General features: G+C 38.5%; 1 protein-coding gene across 2 annotated transcripts in view; it reads right to left on the reverse strand.

The window, feature by feature from the left end:
- Positions 1-2,789: 2,789 nt before the first annotated feature.
- The window catches only part of fam168a (family with sequence similarity 168 member A), a 30,818-nt gene continuing 12,305 nt past the window's right edge, over positions 2,790-21,302 (reverse strand). The window contains exons 2-8 of one of the 2 annotated variants that reach the window (XM_071496402.1): positions 15,498-15,605; positions 14,694-14,785; positions 11,223-11,303; positions 7,522-7,667; positions 6,384-6,570; positions 5,543-5,669; positions 2,790-5,290 (exon numbers count right to left, since the gene is read on the reverse strand). In XM_071496402.1, the coding sequence (XP_071352503.1) occupies positions 5,557-5,669; positions 6,384-6,570; positions 7,522-7,667; positions 11,223-11,303; positions 14,694-14,785; positions 15,498-15,559 (681 nt within the window). In that variant the 5' untranslated portion in view covers positions 15,560-15,605 and the 3' untranslated portion in view covers positions 2,790-5,290; positions 5,543-5,556. The remainder of the gene's footprint in view (positions 5,291-5,542; positions 5,670-6,383; positions 6,571-7,521; positions 7,668-11,222; positions 11,304-14,693; positions 14,786-15,497; positions 15,606-21,302) is intronic. The other variant, XM_071496403.1, reaches the window with a different exon arrangement.

Genomic DNA, 21,302 nt, shown 5'->3' on the forward strand with positions numbered 1-21,302 from the left:
CTGGACCAAATAGCTAACATACAATTCACTTCTCTCAACGCTGAACAGACGTTGGGCTTCAGTTTCAAACACAACCTTACGGTAACAGATATACCATAGCATGTGCAAACTGGGTACCAAACTAAAACTTCCAAAGATGGGGTTGTTCCTAATACTTGATCCCGGGGGATACAAGTACGCTTTTTTTTTTTTTGGAAGACAAGGAATTTCCACTTTTTGCATCACATTTAGTGTCAAATTAAACTAAGATATTTCTGACAAATTGAAATTAAAAAGCTGCAGCAGAACATCAAAGACATTTAAGAGCCTACTATTCACTGTGATAGTAGTGTTTTAATTTATACTCATGAAAAAAACTAAGACTTACCAACTGCAAGGCAAAAAAGAAGAGAGGGGAGAGGGAAGATAGAAGGAGGGTAGAGATGTTATCAATGGTTCTCGACGCATTTTCACCATCAAGGTGAAGAGGCGCAAGAATAAAATATACTGGAAGAAAAAAAAAAAGTACTGAGTCATCCTTGGTAAAGTTACCACCTTTTGATGTTTGGAAATGTAACAGAGTAAATGATGATAAAAGACCCATGATTAAGACAACTTTGCATTCCCCCCGAAAACACATTAAAGTGTTCAACTGTTTTCACTTAAGTGCAAATTGAAATAAATGAGAGGCAAGGAATGGAGTGAAATAAGGAAGCAGTTTCACCACCCTGAAAAGCAAACCTGCTCTGTGGGACTCGTTATTCATCAACTATCCCAAATGCTCTGTGGGTCTGCCTCTCTACAGAGCCGCCACATTAAAACAGTGTTACAGTTTTTAAAGAGCATTGGTCCACAGCCCATAAAAGAAAAGATTTCTCTTATTAACCTAAAATAATCAACTCCTCCTATAAGAACAACAAATAAAACCTTATTTGGTGTTTTGGTTTTTGTCGTCCTAAATGGCATTTCAGAAAAACTCCTCAAAGTTCTCCTCAAAAAAAAAGAAAGAAAAAAAAAAAAATTAAATCTGAAAAGACCACCCCCCAAAAATAATCTCAGTGCTCAAAATGTGACACCTAATTGTGATTCTAAAATGTAAAGAACGCTGATAAATGATTAATTTATCATGCTGGCTCAAATGCCTCTTCTGGACTTTGTCATTGGTGACATCTAGTGTTTAAAAAGGCTCAGTGGAATATCACAAATGCCAAAATAGAGTAGATTATCACACCACCAATAATAATTTAATGACCATCATATAATTTAGTATTACCACAATTCAGACGGGGGTGGTGAGGGTAGCAAAGGTCAGATTGAAAGCACATAATAGGCCAGAAACATGAAGGTGTGAGAGCAGAGGGTTCAAGGAGAGGGAAAGAGTGAAGAAGGGAGGGAGCAGAACATACGATCTAACATCACTTTGCATCCCTGAATGTAGCAAAATTATATGAATGTTTGAAGGGATGCAAAATGGCCTCTGAAGGGAGTTGTGGCACAGAGTGAAAACAGGATAAACAAAGGAATCAGGAAGAAATATAAAAGTAAGACAGACAATATGCATTAACAACAATGTGAGAAACAGGACAGCAATAGGAAAACACAGATTCACAGGAAGCTAGACATAACAAGGACTCAGAATTCACCAGTTACTTTGGAGAAGAAACTAATATTTACTGAACAACAGTTGGTGAAATATGGCACAGAACAAAGGGCAAGGAGGCTGAGGGTTTTCAAGACATCATTCGATATATCTTTGCACCAACAGAACAGAGATGGACAGCGAGTATGGCTTCCAAGAGCATCCTGGTAACCTCTCTCTCTCAGCCAAATGCAACCCATTTCAGCCCTGTCATTCATCCTCTACTTCCTCAAGGTCTGTCATTTCAGGCAACAATCATTAAAAAAAAAAAAAAATATGGTGACAGGAATTTCCACAAGTCCTAACTTTATTTACAGACCTTGTGTTAACTTCTCCCCCCTCAGTAACAGATGTAGAGGACAGAGATGCAGAAGAGGAGGTTTTAAAAAAAAAAAAAAAAAAAAAAAAATTAAAAATTAAAAGCACAAACAGTAGCTGCCACACTGATGCAACCATGCTTAGCTAGAAATACATTACTGTACCACTTGCTGTATAAATATACTGCATTTTTTTTTAAACTTAGAGATCCAATGCTATAGTGAAATACACCTGAATATTATGCATACCCATTATGCTTAATTGACCAGAGGGAAGAAAGAAAAAACAACAAAAAACCATAAGATTTAATTGAGAAATACTGACAGAAGTAGTGGTTGGTTAAATAAATCCTAATAACGAGTAACATTACTGCTGTCGCAAGAAAATCCAGTTTCTGTATTTTTTCAGATCCTTACGTGGTGGGAACATTTTATGACCCTCATGCCAATAACATCCACTTGATATCTTCTAAAATACAGGGGTCATTTTAAAAACAAGGCTCAAAGATATATGGTTTTCATCCGACAGCGGCATTATGCAATATTTTCTTGATAATTAACCTACTAGTGTACAAACATCTGGACTAAGAATACCTCAAACACTCAACCTTATTGTTTTATTTTTAATTACAATATAAATTGCTTCTTTCTCCCTCTTGCACTACAAAGCCTAGGTACCTGTTACTTAGCATTAAATTGTAGTCATCAAGTTTTCTTATGTTGTGCAATATTTCCTCACAAAATTATTCAATACCCCAAATTTTTTTGATATGTTCTACTCTTCTTAGCAGTAACTGTAATAATTATTGAATGGAGGCTGCATACAGAGCCTGTGTTCCATATTTAGAGATTACAACAACAAGCATTTTTTTTTTTTTTAAATCAATTCAAAACGCTGATAAAATAATTACTGTATGTTAACAGTTGGAGGCATTCCCTCTTGTTTTATTGCAATATCAAATCACTTCAACTACATACCTGCGCAGTAAATGCTTTTCTGTTATACCAATCTGTACTCTACAGATCATGACGTTGTGATTTGAGTCTTTTTTTTTTTCTTTGTAAATCCTGAAAAATGCCACAGGCCTTACCCTAAATATTAAACCCCATCACCACAACTGCCACCCCACACCTCCTTTTTCTCCAGCCAAGGACCAATAAACAAAGACTCAGTGATTAAGATGGATCATCATACTGTGGATGTAAATACCTTTGCATGTAGAACCATAATGCAGAAAAGCAGCAGTAAACAGCTGTACATGCTCCATGTGTCACTGGCTAAAATATTATCTCCATTGAATGACTATTTTCTTAAAATAAAAGTTTAGGCTGGATTTTTTTTTAAATGGAGAACAATGTTGAAATGGAGTCAGTAAAAGCAGATATGTATAAGTCTCTGACTCTTGGAGAAAGCACAGTAAACAAAATGGATGATTCCTTTTTCATAATACTGCTTAAAAGTCTAAAAGCCTCTTACTGGCCCTTGGAGGGTGTGCTGTTCTTTTCCTCTCTCCCAAAACAACTGAACTACTTTTAAAACTAAATAGCTGAGAAAGACTGTCATCACAGCTCTGCACTCCTGCCATGAGCACAAATACATCACTTTTTTGATTTGAGTCTGGTTTTGCTCGCGTCATTTCACACGGGATTACCAACTAAGTTAAAATTTCTTCCTAAATGTGGAGTAAAAGCATCCACATCATTGGTTTTGTCTTTTCATCACTCAAAGCACTGAGAAATGGACTATGGGATTGAATCCATCCTTCAGCACATCTATCTGACAGGTCCATTATTAACTGTATACTCAAGAGTCTGGGTTTCTCTTTGTAGAGTGTTTGGTTATTAGTCCTGGCCTGGAAGAAGGAACGAGGAGGAGACAATATAATCACAGAGAGAAATCAATGTACAATACTCTGCAAAAATAGCAGAGTATGAGCAGACATCTTACCTGCAGTTTCTTGCAGGTAAGGTGTCACAAACTCAAATGTCTTGTACCTTGAAATTAAATGAACGACTGTGAATATGTCATCTCCTCCCCCTTCCTTCTGCTCTCCCCGTATCGTCCTGTTCTCCTCACCTAGTGTCAACACAATCCCTTTAAACTCCTTCTCTGCTGGCTGTGTCTGCCATGCACACCCCTAGAAATCCATGTGTGTGTTTGCTAGTGTGTATGTGTTGGTGTGTGTATGTGTGTTGATCAGCTAACAACAGAACTGGAGGTACTGTACAGTAAGTGCCATTAAGTGATCACAGGAGCCCGTGTGTGTGTGTGTGTGTGTATTAATGCTTGTGTATATATGTGAGAAAGTGTGCACGACCACCCATGCTGTTGACACGGTTAGTATAAATATTTTTACATTTTCTGAATGTATTGATCTATGCTAACCACATAAAAAAGCTGACAGGACCTGCATGACCCCGAAATGTTCTCTAGCTAGGTTAAGATTTCAATAGTGTCACAACATACTAGCCTGCATAGTATGTAGCATGAAGAAGGTGATATTTTCTTTACTGTGTACTAGGTGCTATGCTAATGTGGACACGGTGGCACACGCAGCATGATGGGTGATGGTCGGTTAGTGCTCTGCTCATAGCGACACAGCAACTTACATGGAAACGAAACGACTGGGATGACTGACAGACCACTGCCGGACAGACATCTACGTGCTGGAAGACGACTGAGATTAAACTCAAAATTAAACAAAGGAGTTTAAAAAAGGATGAAGCGGAAGGAAGAACTTAGGTAGGAAAAAAAAAGTCTACAGAAAAAGGTTAGGTAATTCAGTTGAGTGTGGTAATAAGAAAAAATATTAAAACATTAAATAACCCCCAAAAAAAGCAAAAAAAGCAAAAAAAAACAACAAAGATCCTAATTATGTTAAAACCTTGTGCTGATATCTAGTCGTTAGAAAATTTGGCAGCATAAGTCAGTAAGTCTTTGTAGTGAAAGATGGAGATGATAATGAGGAATAAGTGCCCAATATTTTCCAGCCAACTGAGCAGCAGCAGGCAGGACCACACACACCAGCACAACACAGAAACAGGAGCGACCGACACCCGTGATTGGTCAAGAGTCCTTCTGGAGTTCCAATGACAGACACAGCAAAAGAAAATGAGGAAATAAAATAATACAAAATAAAGTAATGACTGGTTGGCAAATGAAGAGAGAAAAAATAAAAAATAGAAGCAGCTTTTGTAAAAACGTTAGAGAATGTCGCATAATAACAATAACAATAATAGTAAAGTGGCTGTTGCACTTTAGTTTTGTTCTTGCAGACAGGTGCCGAGTTCCCATGGTTACCAGTGGGAGCCCGTGTAAGATTTGAGCAGTTGCATACGATGGTGGACTCCAGATCTGGTCGGAAAAGAAGAGCAGATGTAAACATCGGTGATTGATTTAAAGACTGCATCAGACCATCAGTGAGAACTGTGAGGCAGCACGGTTTGTTCAAGTCAGACAGAGACAACGGAGGAACAAAAGGAGGAGAGGAGGAGGGGGGGAGAGAAGGACGAAGCAGATGGAGGACAAGAAAATTGCTGTAGTGAGGAACATCTGAAAAAGGAAAAAAAAGGAAAAAAAAAACCCAGCAGGAGGGCAGACACTCACATGATGGGTGGGCTCTACCAGTGAGGTGGTACATAGCTGTACCCAGGTGTCCCTTGGGGCCTGTAGGTTGGCACAGTAACTGGGTGTGCTCCAATCGGGGGGTGCTGGGGCGTTGTCAGCAGGGTCCCTACAGGAAGTTAGCAAAGCATTAATGAGCTTTACTCATTTATGTATCCATCTGCTAAACAGCTATGGAAGCTTGTTACTGTAGTTGTGGGTCATTGCACACACAGACTTTCATGCTATGTCAGCATGCATATAATTTTGTTCCTAATTTATTCCAGCATTTTTTATCTTTCCCCTGGTTTTTACAAGCATTTAACAGCTGTGGTGATTTACTTCAACCCTAAATAAATTAAAATAATTATCTACCTACCTTGTACACACGAAAGTAACCTTGAAGCCAAATTAGTCTACATATAGCAAAAACTGTCCATCACAAATAAACTGAAGTTTTTGGATTTTTTTTTTTTTTACTTAAAAAGATGATGAATTCCCCCCCCCCCAACAAAAACCTTTAGGGTTAATTTTCTGTCAATTGACTGATAATTCATTTTTAATAATTTCAGCTATTATTTATCACCTGTAGTTTTATGATCTTCTGACCAGACCCTGCCAAGCACACAAGGTCTATGACATATGCAAGTCTCACCACAACACTTACACCCATATTCAATGAGTAAACAACTGTGCAAATGCAAAAATGTATCTCAAGCATGAATAAATGACTTAAACTCAAATTTCTTGTCAGTCAGGATGTCAATGCCTTAATCCAGCATGTCATGTCATGTCTGAAAACTGAAATTAACAAATAAATAAAGGTCCTTGGTTCTGGCCTTACCTGCGCTCATAGCCATGGTTGTCCCAGCTACCATCCCCATGGCAGCCATGCCGTTGTTGCGAGGAGCAGGTACAGGGACGGGGGCAGGGTAGAGGGCTGTGGAGGGGATGCTGTTGGGCTGCACCACGGTGGTGTGATGGATCACATGTGGCTGAGCCGCATACACTGGCTGGGTATAGTACGCTCCCTGTCAGGATGAACACAGGAAAGGGTTGGTGAGGCTGAGGGTGTGTGTGCATTTAAATGTTTTTTTTTATTTAAAGGAATTTCAAGGTTAACCTTCGCTGCAGAACAACAGGAGTAGACAGAAAGCCCTGCAGATCAACACTACCACGAAGATGGACATGTTGCCTTTCTGGCATTTTCAATCCCTCACTTCTGTACTGTTCTTATCAAATGTCCATTTATCCATTACAAAGCAGTGCAACACCAAATAATAAAGGAACAAAATGATGGCTCTGTTGCTGTGATGTTGTGTGTAACTGCATCTCAAACAAAGATGAGGCTTTTTAATCTCTTGTCCATCTAATTTGCCCAAGTCTTCAGGGTTTTTGGCGGGGATATGTAAACACATTAAAACTAACACACATTAAAAAGCTCATTCAAACTGTAAACCAAACTGATTCTTTGGTATAAATCATATTAACAACATTTCAACAAACAACAAAACCCTTCACTTACATTGAAAGAATTCTTCCTTCCTTATTAAACTACAGCACTGACATTTAATAGTACCTGAACATAACACAAAACTGACTGTACCTTTGTTTTTTAATCTAACTGATTCTCAAGAGGGAATTCTCTTTTTAGTCACCCCCTTTATATGAGTGTTGTGCTAGGTCTTTATCAAATCTATGTTCCTGCAGCAAGTAGAAATGAAATGTCATTGAAAAGTTAAATTCTGCAGAACAGAATCTATCTGACACAACCTTGAGATTTCTTTAAATATCACAAGGACAAGAAGACAAAGAGATGCTGGAGCTGCTCAAAATGCTTCCCATGTTGAAACTACTGCAAAGATGACAGGCCATTCATAAGCCGGTGATCTAGCGGCGCTGGCAAGAGAACAGGTGCAACATGATAAACCTGATCAACTTTTTTTTCAGCATCATAGCAACAAGAGTCTCAGGGTCCTTACCTGTGCATATATGTTCTGCTGAGGGTAGGCACTGCGGATGGGGTACATAGCTGTCGGGTATGGGGTGGGGGTCGGGGTGTAGGGAGGGGGTGCTCCATTTGACTGAGTGGGTGGCACTTTGTATGGGGTGCCTGCTGAAGTATATCCTGAACAGACAAGAGAAAATAAAAGGGGAGAAAGGAGGGAGGGGTTAGAAATAAATCAGACTGTAAAAAACAAGCTGTAAACACAGCACTGACATATTGCATATCAATTTGTTATTGACACATCCAGCAGTAATAAAGCAAAATTGATTTTAAGGCCAATATACATTCCTTAGCTCTGTTTTATTCTCCAACCTTTGAAGGAAGTAGTTAGGTCTTTAACCACTAAATACTCCAGGTAATGCATAAGGTTTGTTGAGCTTTTTTCACTGAAAACAACTTCCTAATGAGTCATCACAGAGTGAAGCAAAACATAGTTGTAGGCAGTGAAACCAAAATAGGGAGCTTTAAGATGCTGAAACACTATTGTCTTTAGATACAGCTAGGTCAAGGGAGGATGTGAGCTACTGCTTTGTGTTTCACAAATGCTTCCACTCTTATATGAATGAACTAAACATTATAAGGGTTGGATAGGGAGCAGTAGCAACAAAGTTAGTAAAACACAATTACACAGCCTTAACCGTAATATGTGAAAATATCCACCTTTAAACAGATTATTTCAACGTTTAACTGCCTTTTTTAGTATTTGCATTTCCTATACAATCCACCAGATGGGGGACTGGTGCTGCCTTTGATGGACGTCTCAAAACAATACAGCAAGGGCTGAAAATGCCTCATTTAACCTGTCTTAAGAAGGAGCTTGGAAAACAGCATATTTGCCTTGTGTAACTAGTCAGTGTATACAGAGTTTATTTGTTTTTATCGACTGTATTCAATAAAGAAGACAAACAACCTATGAGGCATAGAAAGATACAATGCAAAACATAATTTAAGTGTAGCCACCATTTAACTGACACTACATCAAAAGGTTCAAAGTAAGATGTCTGCTGTGAGGGCAGCTGGTTTGGACTTGCTGCATTCATGTCAGCTATTAACTGGGCTCTCTGCTCTCTGGAGTGTAGTACCCCTGAACGGCCACCCGGAGGAGCCTGAAGGTCAAACATGCTACTAGCTAGCTGCTGCAGAGCTTATGAAAGCGTTTCTCTCACACAAGGACAAGGGAACAAAGAGATGCTGGAGCTGCTCTGTGTGTGTCTAAAAGAGAGAGAGAGTGTGAGAGTGTGAGAGTGTGTGTGTGTGTGTGTGTGTGTGTGTGTATACTCACACACATTCTTTGCTCTAACATGCATGCAGGGCATTAGAGGACAATGGTGTGTGACAATTACACAAAAGCCCCGCTGATAGAAAACAGTTTGTCTATTCAATGGTCTTGAGACATAATGACATTGACCAAGACACGTTTCTAATCAGACCATAGCCGGCTTGTCTGAAAAACCTAAACATTTTAATTTCACCATACATTAAGCACTGCAGAATGCATAGAAGTAAATTTGCAGTCAGACAACAACAGCCTGAATAATAAGGCTCTGGTCTTTTGCTGGAACAAAGCTGTGTGAGCTTTGCCAGTGCTTACCTGATATTTTGTTAGATTTCCAAAAGATAAAACCAAACTGGGGGAGGGGACGAGACAAGAGGGGCTTCAAAAGTAGCACATATGAAATCTACAAACCCATCCTGCCTTATTAAGATACTTAAAATTCAGGAGAATAGGGAACAATTCATGTAGGGATTTGCCCTCCTCTTCAGAAAATGTTATCTTTTATCTATTTTTAGTAATTGATACTTTCCAATGATGTTGTTATTTAGGTGATAATATACTTAATGCTTTCCAAGACAAACATTTTTAATACACCATGAAATCCACTCATACCCTACCAGAGCTTCAAAGGACTTTCTTTCCTTTATTCTTGTTATTGATATGTCATAAAACATAAAGCCCCCACTCTCTAAAATCATTGTTAATGTCATGAATTTCAATGCATGGCTTCAAAGGCTAAATTGAATAAAATGATCCTGTTGATGGTGCAAAATAATATTACTACTTTAATACTGATTGTTTAGTTCCAAGCTCCTCATATCAACTTTTTCTTTACTGTGTGTTGCTTTACCTTCCTTCCTCCTGCACACACATGCTGTAGATTTTTATTGTTCCACAAATGATTGCAAGATTCTCCACTGATATTTGCGATATTTTCTCTACTTATCTCAAGCATAAAGAAAAAATTTGGTCAAATAATCAAACTGTCTCTTTCTAATGTGTCAGAATATCCCCAAATAGACAATGAGCCTGAGTGAGACTGTACTTGGACTGGACACAGTCTGGGTTTCTGGGCTGAAAAGGTTAAGACCCTGTCACACCAAACTATATCAATACAGAAACACCATATCTGGAAAGCACTGAGACAACTGTTATACCCCATCTGCTGTGAGGATGAGGCACTGAACCCCAGCAGAGTATGTATCTGCTGCTATACGACCGCTGGCAGCTGTTACTGGCTAGCTTCCCATTACTTCACCATCAGCGCCCTTTAGGCTGAGGTCACCATTTAATCCATACTGCCTTCACATTACTGCAATGTCTGCTGAGCTCCAAACAACCATCCGACTGCATTAGTGATTGTTACAGTACTTAAATTTGACCAACATTTGATTTACAACAAAATATTAACTAGACATCACTGAGACAATTATTAAATATGTAGGAAACCAATGTTTGCTTAAGGTTAAGTATGCATTATAAAGAACATAAATTCAATGCAGCAATATAAAGCAGCAGCAGTAAGGGATCCTCTGTCTTGAAATTAAAATTTCATCAGTGTACAATTTATTCAGCACATCGAGTGTTGCTCCAACCTTAACCTAAACAGTGATTTCACACCAACACATAACTCAGCTGCTTTTCAGAGTGTGAACTGGTATTCCCTGGTTACTCATTAGTGGGAATAAAATATTTCTGAAAATCACTGAAAAGAAGTTGGCACAGTTACAGGTTGGTTGTGGTGGTTAAGTTTATAGTTGTTTAAAAACATTTTCCCTACTATTTTTAATCATTATTTCAGCAGACTTAACATTCAAATTTGCCCAACTAAAACAGCCATAATTTTCAAGAACTTCAAATGCCAAACTTCAAATTTCATATTGAGCTCCTTGAATCTGAAATCCAATTAGATAGAGAAAACTGTAAAGTAACTGCTCAGGTAGCATGTTTTTATTTTGAATTTAGATCTGTAACAGTATCATAGAGTGAGGTTTGCACAGATGATGGTTGCATTATTGTCTCAATGGGAGCACAATGATAACGCTCTTGGTGTTTTGGCTCTGTTCGCACATTTGTTTTTAATGTACGATTCTTTCCATCAAACAATAGGCCACACACATCTTTGTAGTTAAAACATGACAATGATCAGTCTGTAAACTAATAAAAATGTGTCTGTGTGATATCATTTACATCAAACTTCAATAGAGCCAAAACACCCTCTTCACACTTTGTTTGTTTATTTCAGATTTTCATTGCTTGAAAAAAGAAAAGAAACATCCCACTAATTAACTCCAAACAAATTGGGCTACAATGACAGCATGTCTCCCTAGATATTACCTTTTAAAATATGAACAAAGTCATCAAATGGTCTGTGTGTGTGTGTGTGTGTTTCAGCTCACCTGGTGGATACCCAGGACTGCCTGTTTGATAGAGGTTGGGTGTATAGGTGGGGGCCGTGGCAGGATACCCTCCTGGATAGCCTGTTGGACATCACAGAAGAGCGAAAAGATATTAGAAGCCATAGCTTAACAAAGAGAGGCCCATAGATACACACAAGAAAGATACCCTCACACACATACACACTCACAGGTAGGGCAATGTTTGGTTCAGAGCAGGATGAGCACAGATGGCACTCATTAAAAAACATGTCTCCACCAATAACATAGTCGGTTGAATGCGTCTTACATACACCAATCTGGCAGATGGGACACACCTGCCAATATGGTGAGGGTGGAGATAAATTCAGACACATTAGCAACGCACAGACACGTGCAAGGGGGCTGCAGGCACACATCACATATACTGTTGTGCGTCATCAATTACATGTAAAGCAAATTTGACCTGAGAAAAAAGCTTTCCCTGATAAAAAGGTGCGAGTCCGACAGACTGAGATAAAGAGGGAGGAAGGGAGGGGAGAGGCAGGAGTGTTAAGACAAAGAATGTACATGAGCGAAGTGCTGTTCGCTGCCCGCTATTATTGGCAGTCAGTGTCTCAGACTATCTGTTCTGTAGCCTTGAGCCTTTGCTATATCTAGCTTTGTCTGCTGTCTGCTGCTTTAGGTGGAGCTACAGTCAGATGTAATAGCTCTAATAAATATCTGCATCAATCTGTGCTACTGCAGAGTTAAGGTTGTGGTGGTTAACTAATCTCACGTTTCTACACGTCCAGGACTCAATTCAGTGGAAAGCATTTTACTGTAATTTTAATGTAAGGAGTGGCTCATTTAGAGTGGTTTCTTATTTTGAAAAATATCACAAAATTGGTAGTACACCACAACCCCTGCAACACTGCGCAGTTCAAAAGATTTTGTGTACTGATCAACTGCCTATTACATGATACAATAACAACCCTTGTCGTCACACCCCTATAAAACACATTCAGCTATAATGGTGATGAAATTTGAAACTTACGAATTAAAGGAAATAAAGTCATAACCAGCAAATAAGGAAATGTTTCTTCTTTTTCTCACATATATACTATTGTTAGTTGTCATTGTAAGTACATTTTTACTACTTAAGATATTTAGATACAATTTGGCTTTGTCTTAACATCCAACAGCATTTTTTTTTTTTTTTTTTTTTTTTTTTTTTTAACAATTATCCCATAAGTCGCCCTGGGTAGCATTTAACATCTCTGAACTTGACCGACTGTGTTGCATGGTTGGTAAGTCTTTAGCAGTATTTAACACAAGAACTCGGGGTGACAGATGACCATGTGTAATTGACTGCCAACTCAAGGATTTGGACATAATCCTGTGGAAAACAGCGTGTTATTTTTTTTGTATTCACTTTTCTGCTTGGAGGAGAGAATAAGCATCTGAGTGGAGAGAGTCTATCACTCCATGACCAACTTAGCTTATTCTGAAGGGGATTTTGTTAATGAAACTATGACCACATTTTTTTTTCAAATCCTTGTTAAAATTACAAACAATTATGTTTCATTGCTGCCCTGTTACACTATTCCTGGTGATTTCAGCTCACAGTCTATAGTTAGAGATACTGGGACTAATTTTCCTATATTCAACAGTCAGTTTTGCATAGATGGAAATCAACATTTATGAAGCATTTTATTGTTTAAATGCGTCTATGTTGAGTATTTTCACATTAATGACACACAATGACTACTTGCTGCCCTTCATCCCTCAAAAACCTACTGCTCCTCTGACTTTGTCACATGTGTGCCTGCTAGTTTACGTGCAAATGTAAACTAAAAAGACATAAAGGCACATTTTGCTGCACTAAATCTCTTTAATATAATGTGCAAACTTTGTAATCTAAATACTCTTCATTGATGGGAGTCACCTTTGGCCTGCAGTTCAAACTCTGCACTCTTTGTAAAAACAAAAACAGCATATTGAGACAGACAGAGAGAAGGCCACTGAGTGTGAAGAGTGAGGAACATATTAACAATAGCACATAGTAGCTAGTAAAACAATATCATGGAGCAGTCCAATTATCCCAGCTTCATGCTTCTGCATCAGGTTAAAAAGACGCCACATGAGACAAAAGAAACAGTCTTTGTGGCATATTACAGTATAGCGTGACAAATCTAACCAACTTATTTGGATGTCAAAATGTGGAGCAGCTGCACAAAATGCACACAAACAAGAGGATTGTTTCTCTGGCTTGGATAACTACACTTTGGTATCTGCACATCACCATGAACATAACCTTAATGACCAAGCTGTTGTTCCTCCCTGTCAAATTTGGCCCTCTGCAGACAGCTGATGTTCAGGGCCCACAATGACCCACGGCCTCCAAAACCTAAAGATATGCACTCCGCCATGTGAAACTATTCCTCACTAGAGAATGACCAGCTCTTTGCACAACATCTTGTACTCTATGTTCTTCCCTCTTCTCGGTGCATCTCAACGGCAGTCAACACTTTATGACTAATATCGCCTACCTTCTCTTTTCTTTATCCAAAACCTTCTACTCTGCATCAGCTGCCACTTTTACTCAAAGTGCCACATAGGCTAATCTTTTCTATATTGCTAAAACATTTTTTTTCACTAGTTTCTATTGTATTACTTTTCTATAGTACATGACAATCCAGATTTCTGTGATTTTTGTAAACTATCTCCACTATCGCAGCACCTGCATGTTGTTTTATCCAAGAATGTCACCCAAATGTTCTAAATACATATGCTTCATTCTCTGAAACAGACTATTGACTGTGGAAAATCATGGCTGTAGTCTGAGTTCTTCCCATAATACTGGGCAGGATGGTGCCACTACTCTCAAGATTTACTACCAAGACATTTTTTATCTTTTATGCTAAAAATAGCATAAGAATAATGTATTAAGCACCTATTTTGCAAGTAGAGTGATGGTGAATATGTTGGTGAAGCACCGCTAACCTGTTTTTTTGTTCATGTTAACTGGCTTCTAAAAGGTATGTTGTCAAGCTTGAGTTAGGTTTAATCACTTGTCTCCAGTTATTAGATCAAGAAAAATAAGATCAGCAGAGCTGAGCAACACATCATTCACCCATTCAACATGTACAGACTAAGACGGAACAAGTGAGCAGAATCTACAGCAGCAAAGCTAACACGTGCCCCTCTAACTCTCTTTTAACCTTGATATTTTCCTACTGGAACAACAACTTTCTTAAGTGTGAGAAAGTGAAATTAGGTAGACTACCTATGACCCACTCACTGACTTCAACACAACCACAGAGGTTTCTTAACAATTTTCCTTCTTGTATGAGCTTCGATGGGCCATTAGGAGAACTGTCTTTCAGGCATAGCCAGGCATTTCTTCACTGGCTTAAAACTAAGCAATGTCTGGCAACAGTAGCCAACATTAAAAAAAAAAATTTTAATAGTCGTATAGAGGATAATAAATGTGTATGTGCCTATTAGTTTTACCTGTAAAAGCCATGTTCTTGGGGTTTCCATATGGGGTGCCAGGCTGAACGGGGCTGTAGACTGGATTCATAGCTGAAGATAACCTGTTCTTACTGAAAGAAAAATAGAAAGTGTGACAGAGAGGGGAGGGGTGTAAGAGGAGACAGAAGAGAAATGGAGGGGAGAGAGACGCAAGCCATGTAAATTGGAAAGAAAATTGTTACGATTATCAAGCATATGCACACACTCATCACACACATTAATCCCAAACTCAGATTCTTAAGGCGACATCCAGCTGATGGATTTTGCCAGCATGCAACAAAAATCCAGCCTCGTGAATCCTCACCCTCAAGTAGGCTCAACATAAGCATGTATTTAAAAACAGAGACAGTTGGAATAAAAAAAGGCACAAGTACTGACAGAAAAGCACAAGAACGCATAGATCCACTGAAAATAATGGTTTGCTTTCCTGTGTGGCATTAAATACAGCCAGCCAGATATTGCACATCTGTCTTATTTTTACTACTGCACCAAAAAAAGGCATGGTGAGCTCTACCAGCCTGGTTTCCACTGCAGGACTGAACGGAGGAGTGGCCAATAAAAATTTAAGGTTGGGGTGAAGATACCTAATAACAGAGCCATTTACACTACATCTCCCATAAGGCATCTTTCACCACTGGCCTCACAATGTGGATGAAAGGACCTCAAGTGCTCCTCTATTATTTCAACTTACCTGATCAGTGAGAATGTGGGCATGGGATATTGTATATATGTGTGTGTGCGTGTGTGTATGTGTGTGAGTGTGTGTGCATGCGTGCCCCGTACCTCTTGTGCGTGTCTGGTTGATACATGAAACTGAATTTGTCTGTGGGATGCCCGCTCGCCATTCTTGCTGTATGCAAATGAGGAAGAAGTGGAAGTGGATATGCAAATCTGAAATTAAAACAGCGAGAGGTCATGATTACAACGAACACAGGAAAAAGGAAAAAAATAAATCAAAAATTTAAAAAAAGAAACAGCAAAAAAGCAAGCACCAGTGCAACAGCAAATGGTCAGTGATAGCTGCAGGCAGACAGTGATTAGGACAGCATGTCTGAGTGTGTGGTTGTTGTAACTGCTGTGTCTTTAGCCAACCAATAAATACATTTAATAACTGTGCTAAACACAAATAAGTGCATGGATAAAACTTTTATTTAAATTTGTGCAAAAAAAAAAAAAATCTTATACTGTCTACAGTGTATGTGACAAGCTGTATTCTGGCAGTACTTGCTGATCTAACAGACTTGGGGTAGTATTTTATTCATATGATGCGGGTATGTCCAAGTGAGAGTGAAGCATTCATGAGTGTGTCTCTATACATATGATGTGCTGTACAAAATATTGAATACAAGCAGCAAAGCAAACATCAAGACAGCCAATGAAAAAGCATAACACACCCAGTGAGCGGGAAAGTGACGGAGAGAAAAACAACAGGACAGAGAACAAAATATAGTGAAAATAGGCCGAGACTTGCACTGAGCCATGAGTAAGCATGATCCAGTACACACATGAGCCAGAACCACAAGAGCGTTGCACAAACACAAAGCGAAACGGCTGAGAAATAAAGTGGAAGGGTGTGTGTGTGTGTGTGTGTGTGTGTGTGTGTGTGTGTGTGTGTGTGTGTGTGTGTGTGTGTGTGTGTGTGTGTGTGTGTGTGTGTGAGAGAGAGAGAGCTTTGTTTTATTAAGTTCATGTATGTTACTTCAGCTTTTGGAAGAGATGGGACTTGGTATGTGATGGCAGTGATCAGGCCAGCTCTGTCTGGTTTTAAGAGGAGCTCTGTTGTGTGTTAATTGATAAGTCTGTATGTAATAAGTTGTATGCAAGCTCCGAGTACAAAGAACATCACCAAGCCATTCACCACGTTAAGACTATCCAAACTCATTTGTCCAATTCTGCTTACTGTACAAATGTGCAGTTGTGAACTGGATTGTGGGGAAAGGATGATTCCATCCTAAATCTGAACTGGTCTATCCTGGGCTTCTGATTCACAGCCAGTTAAGCTCTTTACATGATTACAGCCTCACTGTCATAATGCCTGGGCATACACTATACCGTGGTGATGCCAAACGGCACCAAGTGACACTTCAAATTAGGCAAGGAAGCATTTCGATGCACCATCCAGGAACACTGACGTCAAACACCCAGAGACACTTGACAGCTCAATGTGAGCACCAACACGTGGGTGCAGTTGCTTTTGAGTCATTTTGTGCATGAATTCCTTAAAACACATATGCATGCTCCAAAACATGAATAAAAAGATGACCCTGTGTGTGTTTGTGGGTGTGCAATACGACAAGAGCGGTGATATGTCAACTCTGGTTCATTGCTCAAATTCATATCTCATAACAAAAGAATGCCCCAGGGGAATTGATTAACCTATTCCTGAACACACCTCACAGTACATTCATCATTCATCTACTGCTATGCTTTAATCCCTCCCTCCAGCCTCCCACCTTTCATTCCTCTCTGCTGCTTTCCTTCAATTAATTTATCATTAGGTTCCTCCACCTCAGTTAATCGGCATCGCTGCATGCAAACTAATAGTTTGATTATACCCAGATTAAAACAAAAACCAAAGATTACTGCAAATGCCACATAAAAGAAGATCTTAAAAATATTATCCCTGATTTTTCAAGCTCACAGTGCGAGTTTTAAATTTCACCACAGTTGATCTGCATCTGTAAAAGACCATAATACTATAATTGGCATTAACATGTGATCTGTATCTTGTTTCCTTATCTGGATAATGATATCTGATCTGTGGACCTTTGTGTTTACACCTGGTATTAAAATGCATTATTGTTCTCTCCATTCTGCCAGCGTTGCCAAGCATGGTGTGTTCAAGGTTAAGGGAAACAATGCCATGAAGGAGTATCATTCCTTTTTTTGTGGAAGACTTGCAGTAGAAATAGCTATATTGCTACGACTTGTAGCATTTGGAGTGAGGAGAACTTAAACTGGATTGGCATTTTTTTTTCTCTTAAAAATGCGGCCATGCTGTAGAGATACCTTGCGTTATGATGACATTTACATTACATAAATGTGCGTTTTTTTCCTTATCCAAATAACATATCCAGATACATGTCACATTTTAATGCAGGGTGTAAATTGCTACAATGATCTACTGCCATGCTAACGACTCTGTGAGGCATAAAAGTTAAATTTAGCATGCTAAAATGCTCACTATGACAATGTTAATGTAATGATTAGCCAAGATACCATATCCACTATCTTAGTTTTGTAGGCCAGGTAATTTAAATAATAACAATAACAGTTCAATTAAATAATCACCTAAGTTATTACAATTCATCCAATTCAATCCATCCTGGGGAACATGAATGTCAGTACAAAATTTCATACAATGCATTCAATAGTTGTCGAGATAATTCACTCAAAACCACAAATGGTGGTCAGAGGATCAACAAAATTATGTTTATCTGTATAAGAATTCAAGGCAATTTATCCAGTAATTCTTGATATTTAAACCTGCACCAAAGTAGTGGTCAAACAGATCAAACAGCATCATCATCCCTAAAGCCAATACCATGAGCATGGCTAAAAACATATATTTTAAAAAGACATTTCACTCACCATCATTGTCAAAATTAAATGAAGAGTCATATGACCATGAACTGGCTGACTAAAATGTTATTTTTTGGTGCTTATCAAACAACATTGTCAAACCAGTTCTAAGTTATATTAAGCCATGTAAGAGCTTTAATCAAAATATTATTTTAATAATCTTTTATCTTAATCTGGTGATTTTACCACATGAGCTTAGTTGTAAATGTGTAGAGTGAGGGAACAATACCCATTAACACATGGACAGGTGGCTAAGCTAACCCTGAGGTCTTATGCTGCAAACACACACATACCCAATTACAGCTGTGAATGAATAAAGAAGAGAGAGACGTGTGTTCATCTCTTTCAGTCTGAGCAACAGTGCGTGCGTGTGTGTGTATGTGTGTGTGTGTGTGTGTGTGTAGGCAAAGGTGATGAAAAGTAAATGGGTGACAACAAGACGGGCACTACAATGCATCTAATGAAGGTGTGTGTGAGGAACAGAGTGTGACAGAAATGCATGTGATGAGTAGGAGTGTCTAACCACAACTCCCTTTGTTTTCAGGGGGAGTGGTGATGGGGTGATTCAGGCTCTCTATTGGTTTAAAAAAAAATTTAAAAAAATTGCCTGTTTCTAACCAGAAGACCTTCTGTTCAACAGACCACTGTGATTGTACAAGACCACTCTCTAGAGGATATTCACCATACAGAGAGGGAGAGAGATTGCACATTTATCTGTAGGACAGTGTGTAAAGGAGGAGAGAGAAATCCACACATCTCCTCAAGGATCTGGAAGCATTTACAAGGCATACTTCAAACAGCAACTGTTTTCAGGTTATTTGAAGCAGAGGGTTGGGTTGTGTGCTCACAATCAGAATATAATAATAATAATAATAATAATAATAATAATAATAATAATAATAATAATAATATCAACATACACCATATACCATATACTGGAGACAGACAATACCTATCAATTCTATCTCTGTGTAGGGCTGCAACTAATAATAGCCATTTCTAATTTATCTATCATTTAATTGATTCACTGACAACTATTTTCATTATCAAGCAGCCTGCTGGTTATTTTCTTGATTAATAAATATGTCTATAAAATGCCCACGATTTTTCAAAATCCATATTTCACAGAAATCCTTCAAATGTCTTGTTTTGACCTACCACCACTCCAAAACCAAAAGACACTCTGTTTATTATCACATAGTAAAGAAAAACAGCAAATCCTCAAGACTGAAACTAGGGGATGTTTACCATTTGAAAGAAAAATTACCTGAATCATTAATTGGCGTTTTTTTAAAATCAGCTACAGTACAATCCATGCCTATGTCATAGCACAGACTTTGCCGGTGTCTCTTGGCCCCTTTTTGTAAAAATGTATTTATCTGTCTTTTCACCCTTCTCCCCTTGATACAAGCACACCTGACTTCAAAGACAGCAGTGTAGCATCCCTCCATTAGCCAAAGGACAGCTGCTTATAGGGACTCTGGCGGTGATGATAAAACTGCATGTGATGTGAAACGTTTTCACTTTCACAACCTCTCTGTAGGTTATGACAATCAAAGCAGTGACCGTGTTTGGCTCTATAACAGCCTGCGATCCTCAACATGGAACTGGGTCTCGTTTTTTTTTTTTTTTTGCTACCTGTCTGAAAATGCGATGATGAAAACTATTTATCAGAAAATTGGATTTTCAATGAAAACTGACGCTGCTACACAACAACAAAAAAGTGCTGTGCGCTGTAGAGTGGATGATGTATTAAATTTTGATTTGAGTAGTGTAGTACTTTTGGTAGCAGCCTTATCACTAGCCCACTCATCAAATACTGAATTACTTTTCATTCAAAATTCTCCTCACTGGAAAAAGACATTCTCATAAAGAGAAAGCAATTTTGTCTCAACTTGACCTCTAGTCTAAACAGACGGTAAAAAACAATACATAAATTGCCTGAGGATATTGCACGATGCTGTACGTAGTACTGAATACACTACAACTAGGCAGCAACTTGCATTTATTTTCATTATGGATTAATCTGCCAATTATTTTCTTGATTACTTTTTGTCTATAAAATGTCAGAAAAAAATGAAAAATCCAAATAATGAATTTGCCAAATGTCATATATTCAAATTCCTTGCTCTTCATGAAACAATCCAAAATCTAAAGCTATCAAGTCCTCAATTCTGAGAAGATGCAACCAGACAATGTGGATTTTTTTTGTTTTGATAAATGTCTGTGTCTGAAACGATTAATTTATTAAACAAACATCAAAATTATATGATAGTTATTTTTTCTGGGAACCAACTAATCATTTCAGCTATTACTGCTACGCCAAATACTGGCAGTGTTTGTACTGGGAGCTCACTGTCCTTTTACACATGAACACACACAGAGCAGGGATTCATTCACCACTGACAGACATTAAGGAGACCTTATTGCTCTCTGGCTTAACCTGAGTTATTTTCAGGACTTTGTTAAGCTTAAAGTCTATTAGTGGGACTTCATTTTGAGCTGAACTCATAAACTATTGCCTCAAAGCCACAGTACAAAAACACAGCCTGCTATCCTGCAGAGATAGAGTATTTTTGTGCGACTGTGTGTCTTTAAATGTTTTGTGTGATTGCAATAATGTGACCCTCAAGTCTAGCATCATTTCAGATCATCAAAGTTCATGCCCACACATTTAATTTATGTATGTTCATATAAAAAGGTGCGTTTCAATACAATAACGTTGTTTCCACTCCAATCTCCCATAAATGGAAGATTCCTTCAGCCTAGGGGGAGCAGAAGAGCTCATAATGAGGGAGGAGGGAAGGATTGTGAAAAAAGAATAAAGCACTCACTCACTCACACACTCACACACACACACACACACAAAGAGCTACCATTCCTGAAGAACATGTACAATACAACACAACCCCCACACCGACTCTGTCCTCCCACATAATACCTCACCAGGCATCTACTCTTTAAGCTACAAATCAAAACCAGTGGGCGTTATCACACTTCAGCACA

This window comes from Trachinotus anak, unplaced genomic scaffold (assembly GCF_046630095.1).
Source record: "Trachinotus anak isolate AG129_WGS33_773 ecotype Australia unplaced genomic scaffold, CSIRO_AGI_Tana_v1 ptg000014l, whole genome shotgun sequence".
In the NCBI taxonomy this organism is placed as follows: domain Eukaryota; kingdom Metazoa; phylum Chordata; class Actinopteri; order Carangiformes; family Carangidae; genus Trachinotus; species Trachinotus anak.